This window comes from Halichoerus grypus, chromosome 10 (genome assembly GCF_964656455.1).
Source record: "Halichoerus grypus chromosome 10, mHalGry1.hap1.1, whole genome shotgun sequence".
NCBI classification, from domain to species: domain Eukaryota; kingdom Metazoa; phylum Chordata; class Mammalia; order Carnivora; family Phocidae; genus Halichoerus; species Halichoerus grypus.
In genome coordinates, this window is record NC_135721.1 from 34,983,982 (window position 1) to 35,004,740 (window position 20,759).

Consider the following 20,759-nt stretch of genomic DNA (forward strand, 5'->3'; position numbering starts at 1 on the left):
TAAGAAATCCAGAAGGCAAGTTTGGAGCCAGCTGTTTAGCGTTAGGGGTGACGGCGGCCCTGCGGCCCCACGGCCTGGCACCGCACCATGTGAGGGACAGTTAGAGTGAGAGGAGGTTTTGCTGTGCCTCGTGCATGTGGGTTGTCCATGTGGGATGGCACCCGAGACCAGCCTTTTATGCACTGGGGACCTAGGCTATGAGAAACCATGCCACATAATTCTTTCCTTCCAGGATGCCTGCCTATAACTTCAATTGGTGGTATTCTCTGTACTTCATAACCTACATCATCATCAACACCTACATCTTCATGTCCGTCTTTCTGGCCGTGGTCTACAACAATTATAGGAAGCACTTAAAGGTACTGTGCATGAGCGGAAGGCGGGTGGGAGCAGGGGGCTGGGCATCTGCACTGGATCCACTGGCAGGGAGGCTGGCAAACGCATTTGCTCAGTATTTGAAGGTGTCCTTTTTCTTGTTGCTTTGGCCGATCTGAAGACTCATGTGGTGTCTTGCTCTGTTCCGCTAGGTGGGGCAGTTCTTTACTGGTCTTTGCGATGGTCTAACAGTGTGTCTGGACATTGTGGGCAGCGGCAGGCCCTTGCTTAGCTCCTTGCTCTTAAGGCATGAAATTGTTCATGGTTCCTTGAAACGTTTTGTGTAAGAATGGGATTTGGGGATATTCTCCAAGCTCCCAGCTCCATTTCCCCTCTCCCGCAGAAGCAGAAACTCCTTAAAGCCAACAGTTTCTGCCCTGGTACCTGCCTGTTTGATTTATGTCTGGAGAATTCCTGGAGGTGTTGGGTGGGCAGAGGCTTCTGAGTACTTGGGGTGGAGGCTGTTTTATTTCCAGCCCAGAATCCACCAGGATACTTCAGCCATGTCACCTGCTCCCCCTGCCCCCCACTGCACACATCTCTGCTTGGTTGTTTTCTCATCTTGTGAAACTAGGTGCACAGAGAGGCTTTTCATCAAAGGATGATTTTTCCTTAAGGAAAAATTGCCTTTTGGTTCTCGATCCTTTTGGTTCTGTTCTGAATTTTTCATTGCATAGGGATGGTGCCACCAGGGAACAAGAAGAAAGTCAGGGAGAACTTCAATGTTTGCGGCTAAGGAGAAGCTGGTGGTGGGGCTGAGTCTGAGATTTGGCCCAAATGGCCTTTGCAGGCGCCTGGCCTGTCCCGGTCCTGAGGAGTCTATGCGCTATGGGGACTTGAGCTGCCCCTGCCCCAGAGGCCAGGCCTCCAGAGACCCTCCTACTCCACCTTCCTCCCTCTGGGTGGAAAGAGGCTGCCCCAGAGAGTCTGGTATGCCTCTCCTCTTTGTTGCTGCTGGACAGAACTATTGCTCTACCTCTCCCAACCCCAAGGAAGTGTTTCTTTGGGTAATCCTCTGCAACAGGGATCAGTCAGCAAACCTCTGAAATGTGTTTTAGGTGCCCAGCACCAGTCCAAGTGCTGAGAAGTCAAAGACGATTAAGACACAGCCCACACCCCTTAAACATTTACAGTCTAGCTATATAATCAATTAAGTGATGATGTTATTGGGTAACGGGCTTACAGGGAGCAGGAGGAGTGGGCATCAGGTGACTGTAACCCGGGGAGGCCTGTCTAGCCTACTGTCCTCTGGATGATTCCCTGTGCTCAGGCCAGATGGTAGCTCCAGGCAGGCCCAGCTGTCCTTCCTGCCCTGGACCTCTTCCTTCCGGACCGCTTCTAGCCTAATTTCACTTCCCCGACTTTTCTCCTCCTCCCCTTCTCTTTCTTGATTGACTTAATGGTAGCTCTATCTTCTCCCTTTCCGGGGTCTCCCTGTGTCTCAGCAGTACACCCGATTTCCTTCCTTTCTGGAATCTCCCTTCCTCCTGGGCAGAGTGGAGTTGGGACCAGTCTGCCTCCTGCTGTTCTGTTTCTCACCACACAGATTATCCTTCACGGGCTCCCTCCTGTAAACTTGGTAAGATGAGTTTCATTTATGTAGACGGGTTGGCTATGTGTACCTGCGGCCGGGGAGGGATTACATCCCTTGCTTGATAACAGACCCTTCGGTGCCTTCTCTTTGGCTCGTCAATTACCTTGACACGTTTAGGGGAAAGAAACAAGGCTTTCTTGAATCTTTCTCTTAAAAACCACAATTCTGTTTTTTAAAGAACGAGATTCGCAAACTGGCGTACCTGAAACGTCACAAAATGATAGAGGCTTTCAACATTCTGAAGGTCAAGGTGGGCACAGAGTTTGTGGTGACGGAGGCCCGGTGGAAGCGGCTGGCCAGGATCGTGATGCCACACATCAGCAGTCCCCACCTGGAGCTCCTTTTGAGGATCTCCGACGAGGGACAGAAGGGCCATGTGGGTAAGAAGCCTTGGCCTCTGACATTCCTCTTCGCTGTGCGTTCAAAAGTGGGTGGCTCCCAACAGCAATTCGTAAAACAGCAGTATTGGTTTTTTTTTTTAATTTTCTTAAATTTGCAGATAAAAATGTATGTGCACCCTTCCTGCTGGCAACAACCCAGTGGAGTTTGGGTCCTCACGCTGTGTTCTGACAGGGCTGTCCCCGTGTGAGTTGTCAATGTGTAAGGAGCCATCCAAAAGCCCTTGCTTTGTCACAGTCATTCCGCTGCTGACCCTGCTTTAGGGACATCATCTAAAATTGGAAGAGAGCTGTGGAAATGAACATTTACGTCACATTCAGTATTTGAAAGCAAAAAGTTGAAAGTAACGTAAAATTCAGGTCCTGGTGGTTGGTAGCTATTACGAATAGCACTTCGTATCCGTGGCACACGTACCAGGCATGAGCCACTGTCATGAGTGTTTACCGCGCGTGGTGTGTATGCGATCGCTGAGGTGGGGATGTTTGTCATCCTCGTTTGTCAATATGGAAACCGAGACTGGAAGAGGTTAAGTAGTTTGCCCAGGCCACGCAGCTGCAAGGTGGTCGAGGCTGTCTGACTCCAAGGCCTGTGCTTTTTCTCACTGTGCTAAACCACCCCAGATTCTGATAGTCACGTGATGGGAAATTGTGGTGACCTTAAGAATGACTGTAAAGATGATATGTCAATATGGAAAGATGTGAGGTGACCAAAATATATCCCAAACTGTAGAACACCCTCAGTTCATCTGTTTCCAGAAGAGTCTAGATGGGAACATACCAAAATGGAGGGGTAGCTTCGACTGGATATAAATTTACCTGAGACAAGGACTCTTAAACTAGTCCCACAGAGCTGTAGGCCTTATGAGGACTCCATGCAGGTGGGAGAGGCAGATAACAGTGAGTGTCTGGAACTTACATGAAGAAAGAGAACAAAGAGAAATGTACAGTAAGACACTGCTAAATGGGTGGTGCTCATGTCTTCCAGCGAGAGTTTGGGATCCAGGATGGAAGAAGGCCTTTCTCCTCTTGAATTAGCAGGATCTGACATGCGCCTTCCGGTGAGCTCGGAGCAAGTCTCCTCAGCCACCCCGCTCAATGTCGTGGCTCTGAGGGTCTGCTCAGGAGCTGGGCTTCTCAGAGCCTGAACGATTGCCTTGGTGCCCCCCATTAGGGACTGGCGGGGGTTGCCAGTGCCATTCAGCATGTCGGGGTTAGGGTTTTGCAGATGGTGGAGAAGGGCAGCTGGTGCCTGGGGCAACCGCTGAGCACAGTGCTTCCTAAGCTGTGTTTAGTGAAGCTGCTTTAATGTCTGACCTGTCATGGACTGACACTTTGGTAAAGTACAGCAAAAATCAATGCTTGGAAAAATGAAATGAAAAAGTGTTAATATCCAAGTGCCATTTTTTTCATTGTTGGAGTCAGTGGACATGATCCTGGCCATTGTTCTATAAGTTTCTATATTCAGCACTTATCCCATGGAGGGTGGGGAACATAAGGACAGGCCCAGCAGTGGCCCAGGGACCACTGTTTGAGGACCACTGCTCTAATACTTAGAGGAGAGGGTTGGGACTTGGGTCCCCTTGGATGTCCCACCCCAAGGACTGGGGTGGTGTGGCTGGTCACCCTAGCCCAGGTGTTCCCAGCCTTCAGCCCCTCTGTTTTTGAGAATTCTCCTTTGATGATTTAGTACCTCTGCTGCTTCTAGATGATTGGGACTCTGAAGATGTTGATGAATCCTTAGGGTGTTATGAGCTTTCTTTGCGATTCAGGTGTTCCCAGCCTTCAGCCCCTCTGTTTTTGAGAATTCTCCTTTGATGATTTAGTACCTCTGCTGCTTCTAGATGGTTGGGACTCTGAAGATGTTGATGAATCCTTAGGGTGTTATGAGCTTTCTTTGCAATTCCTTCTGTGAAGTGAATTCATGGGTTGGTAGTAAAAGGTGAGATATTCCAAACCTAGGGATGGGGGCTTTTAGGAGTCTTTGTCTTTGTCTGTCAGGCATGGGGAGACCCATATACTTGGGTGTCTCCTGCTCATCCAGAAAAGATACACATGGTGCCCAGGACATACTCATATGAACGTCTCTTTGTTGATGAGGTCCGTCTAACTATTGATGGTCATTTCCCAAGTGGGAGGATGAATTGCTTTTCTTTGTCTTGTCAGCTTCTTGCATGTTCTAGGCTGTAAGTAGGATAGCTCTTAAACGATGTTGTTCAGCTGTGCAGGATAAATATGGAGCATACCAGACACATCCAAGTTCTCCTGGCACCCCTACTCATTTGGATGTATCACTCCATGAATTACATGAGCAAGAGGAAGGAGGGGTTCTTTGAGGCCACCACACACCTTTCTGGAGAGTGCCAATGCAGATCCGGCACCAAACACCACCAACCACCACCACCTGCCCACCTGCAGAGGTTCTTTTCCGAATGTGGGTTGTGATCTTGCACAGGGTGAGGTCTGTAAGAGTTACGTAAGGAGGCCAGTCAGCGACAAAAGGGAGCAGAGGAACCTGAGAATGAGGCATGGCCCAAACCCACTGTGCTATAGAATGTTTTCACGCTGGCCAAGAATAGCCATGGCAAGAGGAACGTGCAGACCAGTTGACACTAGAACTCCTCCAGAAGTGAGAAGCCTCATGTCTTTACAGTGGCCCACAGTCATCCAAGAGATAATGAAAGTCCGTGCAAGTGTTGCAGTCTTGTGAGTAATAAGAGAATCTCCTCGGGCAAGCGCTGCAAATCCAGCTCCCTGGGCCAAAGACGGAGATGGCAATGACCGGCCTTCTGCACCTCACGCAAAGAGCCTGACGGGCCTGTTCTGGATTTCAGCTATTAACGTTAATGTGCTTTGTCAGAGACACACACACAAATAGTCATGCGATGCCTATGCTTACATGCCAGTGTGATTTAAAGCTTGAAAACTCTAGTTTCTATAGCATGATGAAGACAATTATTATATAGTATTTTAATTTGGGGGCCCTGAAGAAAAAATCTACTTATACATAGGAACATAACATTTTAATTTCTTTGGAAGGCTTAGGTAAATCCAGATTGTTGACTATCTACCTCAACATTCATTAGTCCAATGCCCCCAACTCAATTAGTAATTTTAGAAAATACGTTTAAGAAATCATAGGTAGTTGATCCATTGCTGACACTAAGGATTTGTCAGAGAAGTAGAAAATTCTGCATGTGGTGTCCACAGAGTTGACGCGGGCAACTCTACAGGGCCTTGTGATTTATTTATTTTTATTATTTTTTAAATATTTTATTTATTTATTTATTCGAGAGAGAGAGAGAGAAAGAGAGAGAATGAGAGAGAGTATGAGAGGGAGAGAGAACACAAGCAAGGGGGAGGGGCAGAGGGAGAAGCAGACTCCCCGCCAAGCAGGGAGCCCAATGTGGAACTTGATCCCAGGACTCTGGGATCATGACCTGAGCTGAAGGCAGATGCTTAACCGACTGAGCCACCCAGGCACCCGGGCCTTGTGATTTATAATGTTGTGTGAGATTTACACAAGCTGACTGATGAAGACCCAGCTTTTTAAATCACAGTTTAAATCATGCCCTATGGTTCTAGCTGACGTTTAGGTTTATGGATGCCTAAACGTTAGCTGACATCATGACACCCATTTGACCCGAAAGATAAGGAAGAGGAGTGTGAGAAGTTCCAGCCATGTTAGCGTCTTTGGAGAAAAGAAATCGTACATGAACTAAAATAACGTATTTGCGTTTTGTATTTACACTGGATAAAATCAGGAGAAAGACATGAAGCCACATTTTAAACCCTAAATCACAAAACAACGTAATTTACTAGTTTTTCTTTATTGGGAGCATTAAATCAATTTGGATTAAAATTTTAAATTATTTTAATTTGATTAATGAAGTAATTTTAAGACATTTTAATCTTCAGTCAGAAGTTTTTAGATTTAAACTTTTATTTATTTATTTTTTAAGATTTTATTTATTTGAGAGAGAGAGAGCACAAGAGAGAGAGCACAAGCCAAGGGGAAAGGCAGAGGGAGAAGCGGATTCACTGCCGAGCAGGGAGCCCGATGTGGGTTTCGATCCCAGGACCCTGGGATCATGACCTGAGCCGAAGGCAGACGCTTAACCAGCTGAGCCACCCAGGCGCCCAGGATTTAAACTTTTAAACCAGATCTTTAAAATGTATCTCTTTTACCAAAGAAATTAATGAATGTTATTTTTCCCCCAATGGCGTTCTGCAACTACTAATTGTTGGCCTATTATTAATTTGCACATCTTTGTAAAAAAATGTTTTAACTAGGTATAGACACTAAGAACATTAAATAAAGCTAAAATTTCCTGGTTCCCATCTGATTTTCTTAAGAAATTGTAGAAATACTGTTTAAATTAATAGTTTGTTGTTTTATATATTTTATACGTGGGGGGGTCAGACTTTATAAACCAATTTGTTAATTCAGGGTTTTATCTGGAAAGCACATGCATCAAGAAGAAAATCATTTTAGGGGCGCCTGGGGGGCTCAGTCGTTGCGCGTCTGCCTTCGGCTCAGGTCGTGATCCCAGGGTCCTGGGATCGAGCCCCGCATCGGGCTCCCTGCTCGGCGGGAAGCCTGCTTCTCCCTCTCCCACTCCCCCTGCTTGTGTTCCCTCTCTCGCTGTGTCCCTCTGTCAAATAAATAAATAAAATATTAAAAAAAAAGAAGAAGAAAATCATTTTAAAAGTGTCCGTGAGCTTATGGCTCAATAGACTTCCCAGTATTTTACTTTTTGCCAGATAGCACTGTTGATTTAAAAAACTGTTAACCAGGGAAACCACATCTTTATGCAAGACAGCCAATGAAATTTGTCAGCTTTCAGGGACCATAGGTTATATTTTATGGGAGATAGCAGTAATTTCTAATGTCTGGGTGTCCAAAAGACTCCTTTGTTCAACTAACAGTTTCAAAGACAGTTTTAATAACAGAAAGTTGAGCAGAATTACATGCTTCATGGCGGCCTCCACTCTGGACAGGGAAGGGATGGCAATCCTTCTGTGAATATTCTCACTTTTCCCTTTGATCAGCAGTTATGAGCATTTGTGGTTTCCAAGGCTAAACACTGGAATTCTGTTAGTACCCAAAGTGTTAAAACTTAATCCAGTGTTAAACTGAGAAACACAAACTTACCAGTATGGGAAGAAAAGGGCTGAATAGAACAATTAACAAAGAGAATATGCAGCAAGTAATGTATCTACAACAAGGGTTGGCAGATTACGGTCCACAGGCTAAACATGGCCTGTGGAATAAAGTTTTACTGGAACACAGCCATGCTCATTCGTGTATTATTTGTGGCTGCTTTCACGCTATACCAGCAGAACTGAGTAGTTAAAATTGAGGTCATATGGCCTACAAAGCCTAACATATTTACTATCTGGCCCTTTATAGAAAAAGTTAGCTGACCTCTGATCTTCAACATAGAATATCAGATGGGTAAAAGTTCCTTCTTAACATAGAATTACTATGTTTTTGATTCTCTTTGTTTTTTCTTGTTCTCTTGAATCTTCTGGATGAAAAGATATCAACCCAGTGAGACTAATAGATTCCCTTTTGGTTTAGGATGTTTAATGAGTGAAGTTTTGGCTGGATTCCTGTCAGTAGGTCACCCAAATCCTACCCATGCTTGTCATGTCATTGTCTCCCTAACCGCTGATGGTGGAGTTCGTGCAGCCCAGGCCCCTGGATCCCAGTTCCCCTGTCCCCTAATTCTCCAAGGCTGCACTTGCACCTGAGTGGGTGTTACATGCCTTTGGCTGTTAAGACATGTATGTTTATTTTCCTTCTAACTCCGAAGACCCAGGAACTTGGATGTTCTAAGATACCTATGTGTGTTTTTTTCATCGAACTTGATGGACTCATGTTCTTTCATGTTTTTAGGACCGTTACAACTGTTAGGGAAAATAGTAACTTGAGTGTGTGACATCACCCAAGGCTGTGTCTGATTCAGGCTCCTCCCTCGGATGAGGCCACACTTCTGCCAGGGCTGAGGCTTGTTCTTTGCCTGGGCATCTGTCGATGGCCGTTCTGCATCATCTTTCTCGAAGAGTCCACGTTGTGGTGGAAGCTATAGAGCCATCATTCATTGTTTGCTCCGGAAAACTGGAATGGAGCCGTGGATATCCGCCAGGTCCTCTGAATGGGAAGCCTTCCAGGATGTAAAAATGCCCAACCCAATCTTTGCCCATTGTCTCAGCTAGACCCGATTTGCACCGGCGGTTTCTTTCTTTTCTTTCTTTCTCTTTTTCTCTTTCTTTCTTTCTTTCTTTCTTTCTTTCTTTTCATTTTCTTTGTTTCTTTTTCTTTCTTTCTAAGATTTTATTTATTTATTTGAGAGAGAGAGAGCACAAGCAGAGGGTGCTGCAGGCAGAGGGAGAAGCAGGCTCCCTGCGAGCAGGGAGCCCGATGCGGGGCTCGATCCCAGGACCCTGAGATCATGACCCGAGCTGAAGGCAGACACTTAACTGACTGAGCCACCTAGGCGTCCGCATGATTTCTTTCAACAACTTTCTTTAATTTTTCCAAACTTATTCAAAGTTTCTAAACTTCAACTTAGTTTTCAAGGAAACTTGGGAGAGAAGCTGTAAGAAGAACTTTCTAGGAAGCAGCAATATTCTTTACACATTCTGATTTCATCCCTTGAGGTGAAATTCTTTAAGTTGTACAGAGCAGGAAGTGGACTCATGGACAGCATCCGACCTGTCTGGTTGGGGAGAGGTGTGTGGGGTAGTGACCCTGGGCATTCGGTGGGTCTGGAGAACACCAGCTCAGTAGTCACATGGGGCCAGGCTGGTCAAGAAAGCGCCCAGTGAACTTTGGCCTGGCTGGTGGCCAACTTGCTGTGGAAACTCTGGGTTTGAGTGAATCTCTGAGAAGGGGCGGGGAGGGAGGGTAGGCAGAGAAGAGGATAGGGGATTGAGGGGAAGGGTGTGGATTACACCTACCTTGGAGGCTTGGTGGAGAGGAAGGAGAGGTGGAGTTGAGGCTGGAAAGGTAAGTCAGGCAGACACTGAAAGCAGGGATGGCCCATGTGTGGAGGAAGGTGGGTGGAAGGCAGGGGGTGAGGGAGTGACCTCTGTGAACTAGCAAAATCACATGCTAGGGTTGGCTGCCTTGGGTCGGCTGCAGGTCTAGTGAGGACAGGTGGGGGGGCTCTGCCACTTTCTGGCTCCTTGACCTTGGGCCTTCACCCTTTGAAGCTTCAGATCTTCACCTAGGAAATGCAGAAACAAGAGTCTGCACTGACTTCGCATCACCCTTTGAACCTTAGTGTCACAGTGGCCGTGTATTTGGGATCAATTTTTTTTTACATTGCAGACAAAATGAACTTTCTACGCTTGGCTGACCTCCTCAACATTCAGGTGGTCACCATCAACATCAAGAGACACCCGCTGGAGGAGTGGATGCCCCGGGTATACCAGTCGTCTGCAAGCCTCTTGGTCCAGAGGATGGTTCGGCACAGGCAAGTGAGATGGGGCCAGTTTTTTCTCAAGTTGCTTTAAAAATAGAGGAGTCTGGACTGAATATATTTCATTACTGAAGCTATAAATCAGCCCCTTGCTTGCTGCTTTTGGTTTCATAGGGAAGCTTGTAAAAGGTTTCTGGACGTGCTATGTGTGACCTTAACCAAAAGGACAGGCTTCTCGATTATGCTTCCTTCTGCCCTATATCCTAAGATGCTCAAGGGCCACAGACTGGATGTGCTCTCTGAGCCAGAGAAGCTGACTGCTCTCTGAAATCAGAAGGTTCCAGCCCCATCCAAGTCATTAGGAAGTTGGTTTCACATACGGCACTCTGACTTTGTAAAGTCTGTGATAAACTCATGAATTTGAGTTATCAGAATGGTTGTTGAGAAGGCCAATTAATTCTCTTATTCTCAAGTAAGTGGACTCCAGAAAGAATCATTTATTCTGGTTGGAGATCTTAGGTTTCATATGTGCGGCCTGGAGTGCCCCTGTCATTAGTGGCTCATCCTCTTGCTGTCCTTGAATTTAGTGTTTCATAGAAGAGAATAGTTCAGAAGTCCCGGACAGTGGCTCAGCCTGTGATGTGGGCACACCGTATTAGCTGCCCGTATTTGGTATTTATCAAAGCCCTTTATGTAGAGGCTTCTTCCCATTAATCCTAGCCTTGAATTACTGATGTGTTTCATGTGCTGGAGTTTGTGTGTCTGCACGGGGCATCCAGGGTCCTAGTCTACAGCCTCACAGAGAACAGTGGGGTAGGAGCCCCTCCTGTCTTCCCGAGGCCAGGCCCAGAGTTCAGCCGGGGTTCTCTGGAGCACAGGGGACAGGTACCTGAGCAGAGCAGCCTGCTCTGTAATTGCGAAGTTGCCTCAGAGCCCAGGTCTGATACAGTCCACCCCAGACTCGGTGAGGAAGATGGACATGTCAGTCCCCTGGAAGGCTTGTGTGCATTAGGGGTGAAGAGGTTTTCAGAAGCTTTCTTAGTTAAGGATGTTAATTTTCTAGGGACAAGTCCTAGAGGTGTCATGATCCCATGCTAAGCCCTAAACCTTCTCCTTGCCCCATTTCTGCCTAAGCTTTCATCTGATCCAGGTACTGTGCCCCCAGAGGGGGGACCTGGGAAAACCATGCCTCTATTCCCCACCCCCACCCCCTGGTCGCTGAGTCTTCGTTTTCTCCTTGGCCGAAAGGACTGCGCCAGTATCGGGGGAGGCAGGTGAATTTCAGGACCCTGGTCATGCTGGAACATTTACTTACTTGAGTCACGAGTGTGCATGTGTGTGTGCATGTTGGCGGGATGGGGGTTGGGGGGCATCTCATAGTCATCACATCGTCGGGAACAGAGTACCCCCTAAAAGGCTCTGAATGTGCTCCTTTCACTAAAACGTGGGATGACAGGATCTCTTCCTTTTTCCCTCACGGCAGGATTTTTGTCTGGGTTTATGATGTCATCATTCTAATAAATGCCATATTCATCGCTCTGGATGAGAAAAACCCCTTCATTTCCTATGCAGAGTGGCTTTTCCTTTCTCTCTATATTATTGAAATTCTCCTGAAACTGTACACATACGAGCCCAGAGCCTATTTTGGCAAGAAACAGTTCTGGAACTGGTGAGCATGTGTGTTCTGGGGAGGGGGTGGGGCAGAGGCCGTGGGCAAAGTGCGGGGGGAGGTTTCTGTCAGTTTGGGGAATCTCCTTGTAGTTTTCCCAAGCTCCAGCTGCCTGGTTTTGGGGCATCTTATCATGAAATCTTGGGGGTGTGGGAAAATATGGGTCCGACGAAGCTGTTATTTTATGATGTCAGTTTGAACTGACTCTAGCTAAAATTAGAATCACAGATCGTGGCATCCTGGGTTTGGAAAGGATCTTGGAATATCATACCCAATGAGGCCCTTCCATAGCTCCCTCGGCCCACTCCCTAGTCTTTTTATCAGAGAACTTGGAATGTGTATGCTTGGATGATGAGATCGTTAACAAGCTCTTTCCTACACGGATGTGTCACCTGTGGCCTCTTTCTTCTCCAGGCTAGGTACCTCCTGGTCTCGAACCATCACCCCCGTGCTGCAGACCAGCTCAGTGCAGGACGCAAAGACACAGGGCACACACACACCTGTCTTACGTAGTGCACAGCTTGCCAGGGTTGGATCTCTGTGATCGCTGCTCTCAGTGCCAGGAAACTCCCTAGGATGCTCATGTGGCCAAAGGGGAACTAGCTAGTCTTGTCCAGTGCTTTGGCACTGTTGTCAGAAAGAAGAGTAACGCTGTGATGGATGTTACCCCCTTTAATTAAAAAGTTACAATGGACTTAGTAAAATTAATGCCAAGAGAGATTATACTGTATATTCTGAAAAATGTGCCAAAGTACTCTTGCAAGGATACAGTTATTTTGGAAGACGAAGTGATAAGAATTGGCTGATTGCTACAGATTCCCTTGGGTGGTTCACTGGAGCAGCCAGGGAATGATCATTGGATCATTCAAACGTAGTGTTTCTTGCTTCGTCTCCATTGTTCTAAAAGTTACAGAAATCAGTTTCATGGTTGGTTCATTGCTTTGCATAAGATACTGGATTCGAAGTTTTCTCAGGATCAGTTGTATCCTTCACCAACTTTGCTTCTGCTCTGTTAGGTTTGACACGCTGATCATCATGGCGGCCCTGGTGGCCACCGTGGCCAATACCACCATTCAGTCAGGTCAGTGCCATGGGCTCTCGGCTTCGCCACCTCCTGGGATCATGCATTCAATGTGTATGTGTAGTCTTTGTTGAACCTGTGCACCAGTAAGGCGTTTGGGATGGGGCAATGGAGACACAAGAGAATTAGTAGAAGTGTTCCATGTCCTGGAGAGGGCTGGTAGCTTTGTTTGTGTTTAGCTGTATATTAGAGATTGCATTTGTACGCATCCGTCACACCAGACACTGACCTGGTCATCTCCTCTCCAAAACTGCCCTCAGTCTCATGGCTTCACCTCCATGCCTTTGACCCCCTGCCCGTCTTGCCCGCCCCCCGGAGGTCCAGCCGCAGTTGGTTTGCATCGTCCCTGGTCCACTGCCCTCTTGTGTCGGCCTCCCCTGGCTGCACCCGCGCCTCCCACCACCACCACGCACACTCCTTCCTGTGGACAGCAGGGGGCGTTGTTTAGACGTAGTGCAGCTTCTTAACAGGCCTCTAGGAAAGGAATGTTGGGGAAGGAAGGGCTTGTAGAAATGTGTTCTGTAGAACCTGATCCACAGTCATTAAAGACGGCCTGAAGTCTACACCGACTCTCAGGATTCTCTAGCTCAGGGCTGGGGGGGAAGGCCTGGGGTGGCTCGGCTTTGCTGGGGGGTGAGCCGTTCAAGGCACCACTTACCTCCTCACTGCCCGGAGCTACTGTCGGGCTCTGGAAGTGAAGCCGCATCTCGCCCTGAACCCACAGAGTCTCAGACCTCACTGAATAGAAGGGACAAGCCAGAGGCACTCACAGAACGGAATGTTAAATGATTGTGCTTTTTCTTTGTAGCAAGAAAATACAACAGTCAGCAGATACTGGATATCGTCTTGATATTGAGGATCCTCCGGCTCTTACGGATCATTGTCAGCATTCAGAGGTAAAGAGCGAGCGACGTGCCCTCGGGTGGTTCCCCCACTGGAACCTGCCAGAAACCACTCCTGCCTCAGATCGGTCAACACATCCCATTAGGAGCCCCAAATGTACCTCGCATGGAGGACCCGGAGCTCTCTCCGGGTGTGGTTGGTGGTGGGGAGGGAAGAGCACTCAGATGGCAGCTCCCCGAGGGCAGGGGTTCTGTCCATCGCTCTAGTCCCCGTGGCCCCTTCCCTCACCGTGCATGCTGTGCGTGGCCGCATAGCGGTGGCCGTGGGGGCCACGGATGCTCCCGAGTGTGCCAGCCGTTGTCCTGTGAAATTCCTCCTGCCACCCTTGATATAGGGGCCTTTATTATCCTTTGTTCACCGGTGATGACAGTGAAGCTCAGAGAGGTTGAGTGACTCCCCAGGGGTGCACAGCTAAAAGGGCAAATTCCTGACGGTGTGTAAAGAACAGGTCCAGGCCCCGGGGGAAGGGATATGAAACCAAACCTGCTGGTGTGGTCAGTTCTAGCTCACGGCTTCCCTTCTGCCGTCTTGTGCTAGAAACTTTGTTTCATCTTAGATTCCGGCTTATCGTGACCACCTTAATTAACATTGGTCCCACGATACTGACGTTCGGTGGACTCGTCTTGGTAAGTGGCTTGTTCTTGTGGCTAGTTCTACGTGAATAAGTGGTAAGAAGATGTTCATTCTCGGCAGCTCTTGGTAAGCCTTATTTGAAGTGAGGAAAAGAAAGGGAGATTAAGTAAATGAGACTCACTGGTTTCTTGTCGCCTTTTTAGAAATTTCCAAGGTCTGGAAACACTGGGCATATAGCAGTTAAGGCTCACTGGCCACTGTGATAGACACCACAACTTCAGTGGCTTAACTCAGTTGTGGTTTCTTTGTCACCCACGGTCTAGGTGGGTCTGCCTGCCTGACTAGCAGATGCTTCTCAGGGGGTGTAGGCTCCTTCTGGCTCATGGCTGTGAGGCCTCAGGTCCTTCTTTGTTCTGCTTGTGGCTAAAGCCCACCTGCCCCTCACATCGCCAAGGTGAGAACACAGCCACACAGGGCTGCGAAGGGCTGGCGCCTCCCGCTCAGGAGAGGTCCCACACTGTGAATGAGGGGCTCAGATACGTGGGCACTCTGCCACAGGGCCCTCGCTTCGCTTTTCTGTTATCATGGTAAGAAATCCCATTTTACCGAAGAATGAAAGGCTGACTTCAGGTCACCCCTTTCCATTCCCCACATGCGTCTTTCCCAGAGACAACCATTGCTAAAAGCTTCTTGTTACTCTTCCTAAATAGCTCTATGTACACAACAAGTATATCCCAGACATGCCCGTATGTGTCTGGTTTATTGTTTAGTCAGATGGAAGAATCCACACAAAATGTTGCATAACTTTCTTCCACCTGATATCTTTGTCATATGTCCTGGAGGACACACGTATCGTGTCGGCTCTGCTGTGATTAAAATTGTCCTATGGGGGTGCCTGGGTGGCTCAGTCAGTTAAGCGTCTGCCTTCGGCTCAGGTCATGATCCCAGGGTCCTGGGATCGAGCCCCGCATCGGGCTCCCTGCTCCGCGGGAAGCCTGCTTCTCCCTCTGCCTCTGCTTGCCGCCCCTCCTTATGCCTTCTCTCTCGGACAAATAAATAAATAAAATCTTTAAAAAAATAAAATAAAAAATAAAAACAAAAGGAGGGAAGACTCCAGAACACATCCGACCAGCCCCTCGACTGACAGACCACTGGGTGCTGTCACCTTTTGGCCATTACAAGGGATGTGGGGAGGGCTGTTCTTGTACCTGCATCTTAGTGCTTCCGTTCCCGCCGGATACATCCCTGGGCACGGCGCTGTGAGGTCAGAGGGGAGATGGTTCAGACCTCGGGTGGATGGTGGCACGTGGCCTTCCGAACGCACGCTCCCCGTGTATCCCAGACGACAGCGTGTCACAGGCTGTCTCTCTGCAGCCCCCCCCCCCCCCCCGCAACTGGGGTTTCCGAATCATTGCCCTGTCTCGCAGTCCGGGGGAGAGAATTGCACTATGCTGCTCTGACGGGCACTTCTGTCGTGTTTCATGAGGCGGAGTGTCTTCTCCAGGCTCTTTTGGGCACTCGCGCTTATTTTTCGGTAAACAGCGTGTTCATACCCTTGGCCTATTCTTCTATTCATTTTTAAATAGGATTTGCAGGAGTGTTTTGACAGTTAAGGAAATAGGCTGTTGGTAAGTTTTTTACAGTGGAATTACTTTTCCTTCTCCGTCACTTGTTTTTTGAGTTTTTTTTTTTTTTTCCTGCATAAAGGATTTTTGTTGTATATTTGGGGGGCTGTATAAAATTTAAATTAATTATATAGTCCTATTTGCTAATCTTTTATTTTATAGATTATTTTATAATCTTTTATCTTTTATAGTCACGCATAGTGGGGCCTTTTCCTACTCAATTTTTTCTTTTTCCAATTCCTTCCTGGTTTGTTTTTTACATTTGACTCTATGGTACTTTCAGAATTTATTTTCCTATAAAAAAACAGGGTAAAGATACAACTTTATTATTTTTTTTTTAGAGGACCAACCATTGTTTATTGAGTACTTAAGCCACTAACTTGCCCAGCAGCTTTGTTTTTCACTCTGTAAGCCCATGGGAGAGGTCGTGGTGTGGTCCCGCCGGCCGTGTCTTCTGTCCCTCCGCGTCCACCGCTCCCCACCCTAACACTGCTTGGGCCTGGGTTGGGGTGGGCAGCCACCCCGGAATCAGAGTAGCGTCCCTTTCTGCCGGGGTCACCCATGTCCATAGTCCTCCAGCGTCTCCGGCTCGCTCCTGGCCCCGTGATGCTGCAGCTCCGTGCGCCCCCTGCTGACCGGGGCTGCCCATCACAGGTGGTCTACTACGTGTTTGCCATCATCGGGATGGAGGCATTCCACGGCAAAGTCCGGTCCTTCGACCCAAATTTCACCACCCCCGATGCTCTGGTGTGTGGGAACCCAGCCTTGAAAGACTCAGCATTTGCCCGAGACAGGTACTGCAAGAATAATTTCAATGACCTGGCCTCCTCGTTCGTCGTGCTGATGGAGCTCACGGTGGTGAACCAGTGGCACGATATCCTTTCTGCGAAGGCGTCCGACCCCCCGGGGCTGCCTGCTCCCTGGGGTGGGGGTGGGGGCGCCCAGAGGAACATCCAGGGCAGCTGCCGAGCTCCCCGAAGGTTTGGTTCCTTAGCTGCGTACTCCTCGCAGGCGGCTTTGCCCTCGTGACCCACCAGGCGGCAAAGCTGTACTTCATCAGCTTCCACGTTGTGGTCGTCATTCTCATCGTCAAGTGAGTTGACTCCTGTCCCGTTGGCAAGTCCGCGTCTCCTCCCCCTGCCTTGGTCTAACTTTTGTTAGCACTTGTGTTTATCATTGTCTGCCAGGGCACATTTGTATAGGATACACGTTTCGTGGTCTCGTAAGTTGTTTGGGCCAGAAGGGCCCTGGGGTCCCGGCCAGTCTCCCTCCCCTTCCCCACCCAGACCGAATCCCTTGGGAGCATCCCTGAGCGCACCGTTCACCCTCTGCTTAAATCCAGCCATCTGGTGGCTTCTCAGAGCCTCAGAGTCAGTTCCCTAGTTGTCCCACTCTGGTCCGTCCCTGTCCTTGCACAGGTAGGACGGCACTGTGCCCCTGGTCTGTCCTGGCCCCTCTTCCAGGAGAGGCCTCAGTCACTGAGCGGCGCTGTGACATCCGACCACTCGGAAGCGCTTCTGTTCCAGCGTCTCTGATTCTAGCTCCTTGGTTCCTCATGGGACCTGAGCCTGAGTCCCCTTGAAGGCTGGAATGGTCTTCCAGAGAGGTTTTTCAGTTGTCATACCCTTCTTACAGCCTGGGGCCTGCCATTTCTGGGGGGACAGCCCAGTACCTGTGCTTTCCTTGTCACACCAGGCCCACGGTGGCCGGCCACCGTCGTACTGACTTTGGCTCCAGAGTGACTCGAGAATCCTGGCCGAGGGAGGGGAGGGGAGGGGAGGGGAAGAAAGCCCGTGCGTAGCTCCCGTCGAGCTGCTTGTCCTTACACAGGCTGGGTGGAAGGCGTAGAGGGAACAAGAGAGAAACGCCTCTCTGGGTGGCTCCTGCCGAGGTTGCTGGAGCGCGGGGACCAGCAGGGGCGGGGGTATTTCTGCCGCTGTCCTCTCAGAAGCAGGCGGGGGTTGTGGGAGCCCTGGGCTCCATCGTCAGCGCTGTTACGTCGGAAATGGTGAAGGGTCTGAGCGTCTCCCCGACCTGCCAGCCAGCAGGTTAGTCTGTGTGCCTATGCCCCAGAGAGGCACGGACAGAAAGCACGGCACCTTGGGCCGGAGACGAAGGCAGTTTATTACTTGTGTCGGTTTCCTGAAACTTTGTCCCCACTGAGCAGTGTGGCGAGCACCAGCTGGAGTGGGAGTGCGGGAGGGAACCCCAAAAGAAGGAAACTGATCTTACAGAGGGCTGCTGGGGCTTGTCTGTCCTCCCCTGTGGAGAGAGAGAGAGGGACTTTAGTTTCACCTGGAATGTAAGCAGATCCCCAGGGAGGGCAGGGTGAGCTCTTTATCTTTGTTATCCCGGACTGTGTCTGGGGGGAGGCATCGCTGAGCTTTCCATCTTGGGATGTCTCTGTAGACAGACATCCCTAAGTTGGCCCTCAGTGCCTTTGCTCAGACCACCTGGGCTGTGCAGAAACTTGAGATATTCACGGAGAACTGTTTACCAGCAAGTATTTGGCTTAAGCTTCCCCTAGAAAGAAACCATATTTCCTTTTTAACATTCACTGTTTGTTTTTATTTATTTATTTATTTTAAAGATTCTATTTATTTATTTGAGAGCGAGACACACAGCGAGAGAGGGAACACAAGCAAGGGGAGCGGGAGAGGGAGAAGCAGGCTTCCCGCTGAGCAGGGAGCCCGATGCGGGGCTCGATCCCAGGACCCTGGGATCATGACCTGAGCCGAAGGCAGACGCTTAACGACTGAGCCACCCAGGTGCCCCAATATTCACTGTTTAAACAAGTTATACCATAAGAATGGCAAGTTGTGTCCAATCCTTGAGAGATGTTGCGTCTGTCATTTCTCCCTTCCACGTTGTGTTGTCTTTGCGACTATTTGCCTTCTTGCTTCGGCTCAGACACCCTTCGGAACGAGGGTCCCCTGCTGCCTGGACCACGGCTCCCACCCTGTACCTCTCACCCTTTCTCAGTATTTTCATAGCGTTCATCTTGGAGGCATTTTTTGTGGCGTACTCCTTAGAAAAAAGTGAAGTCGAAACTGCCATTGAGAAGAAGATTCAAGAGCTTGGAGTGGGAATCCAAGAGTGAGTAGTGGGTTCCCTCTGGTGTCGTCGCTCACTGGCCACGTTCACTCCCTCAGTGCCCCGTGGTGTCCGGCATGGGCCTGTGTGCCGTCCTCAGGGACCCTCACTGACAAGAGGAGAGCCCTGGATGCGGCTGGACGGTGCCACGGGGCCATGGCTGGGAGGGCGCGTGAGGGACTCAGCTGAGGGACCTGACCCTGTTCATGTCTCTTCTTCCTTGAAGAGAAGAAATGCAGGATGGGAAGCTCGTTGATAACATGGACGCCAAGGACAGTGGCTTTAGTGGGGATGATGGAGACAACAAAAGGAAGGCCTTGAAAGGATTGTACTTCAGAATTGCATCAAAAAGTAAGTTTTAACCCAATGCAAAACTTCTTCCAATCCATGCTCCTCACTGCAGCTGGTGAGGTGTTTCCAGAATGCAAATCTGACCCGCCATGCCGGCTGCATGCCATTTTGTCGTCGAGTGACGGTTTGGTCACCGTCTGTCTTCCTTGTAGACTTGAAGCTCCCTGTGTGCTGGGCCCTGTCTTTTGCCTCCTGTGGTATCCCCAGGGCCTCACTCTGTGCCCAGGGCATGGGGGCCCTTCACAACTTAGTCTTTAAGGGCTTTATTCTCCATGCATCAGCGGCGGGCTGAGTAACCCAGAGCAACCTGACTGTCACTTTGGGCCTTGGCCGGGGCGCCTGCACTTAACTCAGAATGAGGAGTACAGCATAGATTGCAGGCGCAGTGGCATGAGCAGGACGCCCCGACCAGAAGTTACCCTCCTCCGTCCTTCAGGGAAGACCTGCTCCTTGGTCTCCAGGGCCTTGCATGGTTGCGGAGCTCCATAGAGTCCACAGCAGCAGAGATGAGTGATTCTTTCCTGACTTCTTCATCCTTTCTTTCAAAGGCTGTTTGGCTAGCCATGCTTAGAGCATTGTCTTTGACTCAGGAGCCATCCTTCCAGAAAGCCGAGCTCTGCCCGGGCTGCTCCCCTCCAGCTCCAACACACGCGAGCTCCACGTGCCTTTCTCCTTCCTCCCAGAGTACAGGACCGTGGACGCCCTGCTGCAGCAGATGTTCGAGTCCGAAATTGCTCCAGAGGATGAAGGCCCTTCCTTGGATGAGATTCTGAACTTCTCGCCCGGTGACATATATCCCAAGAATCCCAATTTTGAAAACAGTGCGTGATTCTGGCCTGGAAGGGTCCACACCTGGAAACCAGGCTAAGCTGCCATCACGTCTTGTGCATGCTTTCTGGAGGTGGTTTTCCCAGCCCGAGTTGTCTCTGTGCCCTGACCAGCCTGCGCTTCGGCCGCACGGGCTCGGAGTGGTCGGTGGAGAGATGTGGAGGGGCTCCTTCTGTGTGCCCCGCCTGGGGTGGTTCTGGGGTCTGATCAGAGCAGTAAGGAGGGGCAAATCTATGAAGAGATTATGAGGAGCACTTATCTTACACATGTCCGTCCGTACGTGTGAGAAGTCCTTTCCGTGGGGATATGAAAGCTTTTCATTTATTTTTATATGATATTTTGCTATTCTATTAAATCCTGTGCTACAGTGTTACGTGAATGACTTTTGAATATTTAAATATGGTAAAGGAATATATCTAGTATAGAAGCTCTTTGATGCGGTATTTATTCAAAATGAAGAAAAACATGAATGTGAAAAGAAAATTCTGTCACAGTTGCTTCTTTTTCTGGGGCAGGCTCTCAAAGCTTCTTTAATTAAATGACACTGATAGCAAGATTTTGAGTAAGTCTCTCTCCGAGGTCACTTTCCCCAGCTGGAAATCTCCCAATGCAGTGACATGCTCCTTCTGGGAAATTAACATCATTTTATTAACACAGTTTTTAATTGTGGAAAATACTCATAACATAAAAGTCACCATCATAACAAATTCCAAGTGTATAGTTTAGCCGCTTTAAGTATATTCACACTGTTGTGCAACAGATCTCCAGAACTTTCGATCTCCACACTGGCCACCCCTCGCCCCCCAGGCCCCGGCAAGCACCATTCTACCTTCCGTCTCTAC

General features: G+C 49.0%; 1 protein-coding gene across 2 annotated transcripts in view; it reads left to right on the forward strand.

Annotated features, from left to right (window-relative positions):
- Nucleotides 1-20,473, forward strand: part of LOC118522145 (two pore channel protein 2-like) — a 36,369-nt gene extending 15,896 nt beyond the window's left edge. Inside the window, exons 8-19 of one of the 2 annotated variants that reach the window (XM_036070979.2) lie at nucleotides 233-359; nucleotides 2,148-2,349; nucleotides 9,704-9,848; nucleotides 11,278-11,463; nucleotides 12,480-12,544; nucleotides 13,353-13,440; nucleotides 14,004-14,073; nucleotides 16,300-16,519; nucleotides 16,648-16,738; nucleotides 18,628-18,741; nucleotides 18,965-19,089; nucleotides 19,773-20,473. In XM_036070979.2, the coding sequence (XP_035926872.1) occupies nucleotides 233-359; nucleotides 2,148-2,349; nucleotides 9,704-9,848; nucleotides 11,278-11,463; nucleotides 12,480-12,544; nucleotides 13,353-13,440; nucleotides 14,004-14,073; nucleotides 16,300-16,519; nucleotides 16,648-16,738; nucleotides 18,628-18,741; nucleotides 18,965-19,089; nucleotides 19,773-19,918 (1,579 nt within the window). In that variant the 3' untranslated portion in view covers nucleotides 19,919-20,473. The other variant, XM_078056279.1, reaches the window with a different exon arrangement.
- The last annotated feature ends 286 nt before the right edge of the window (nucleotides 20,474-20,759 follow it).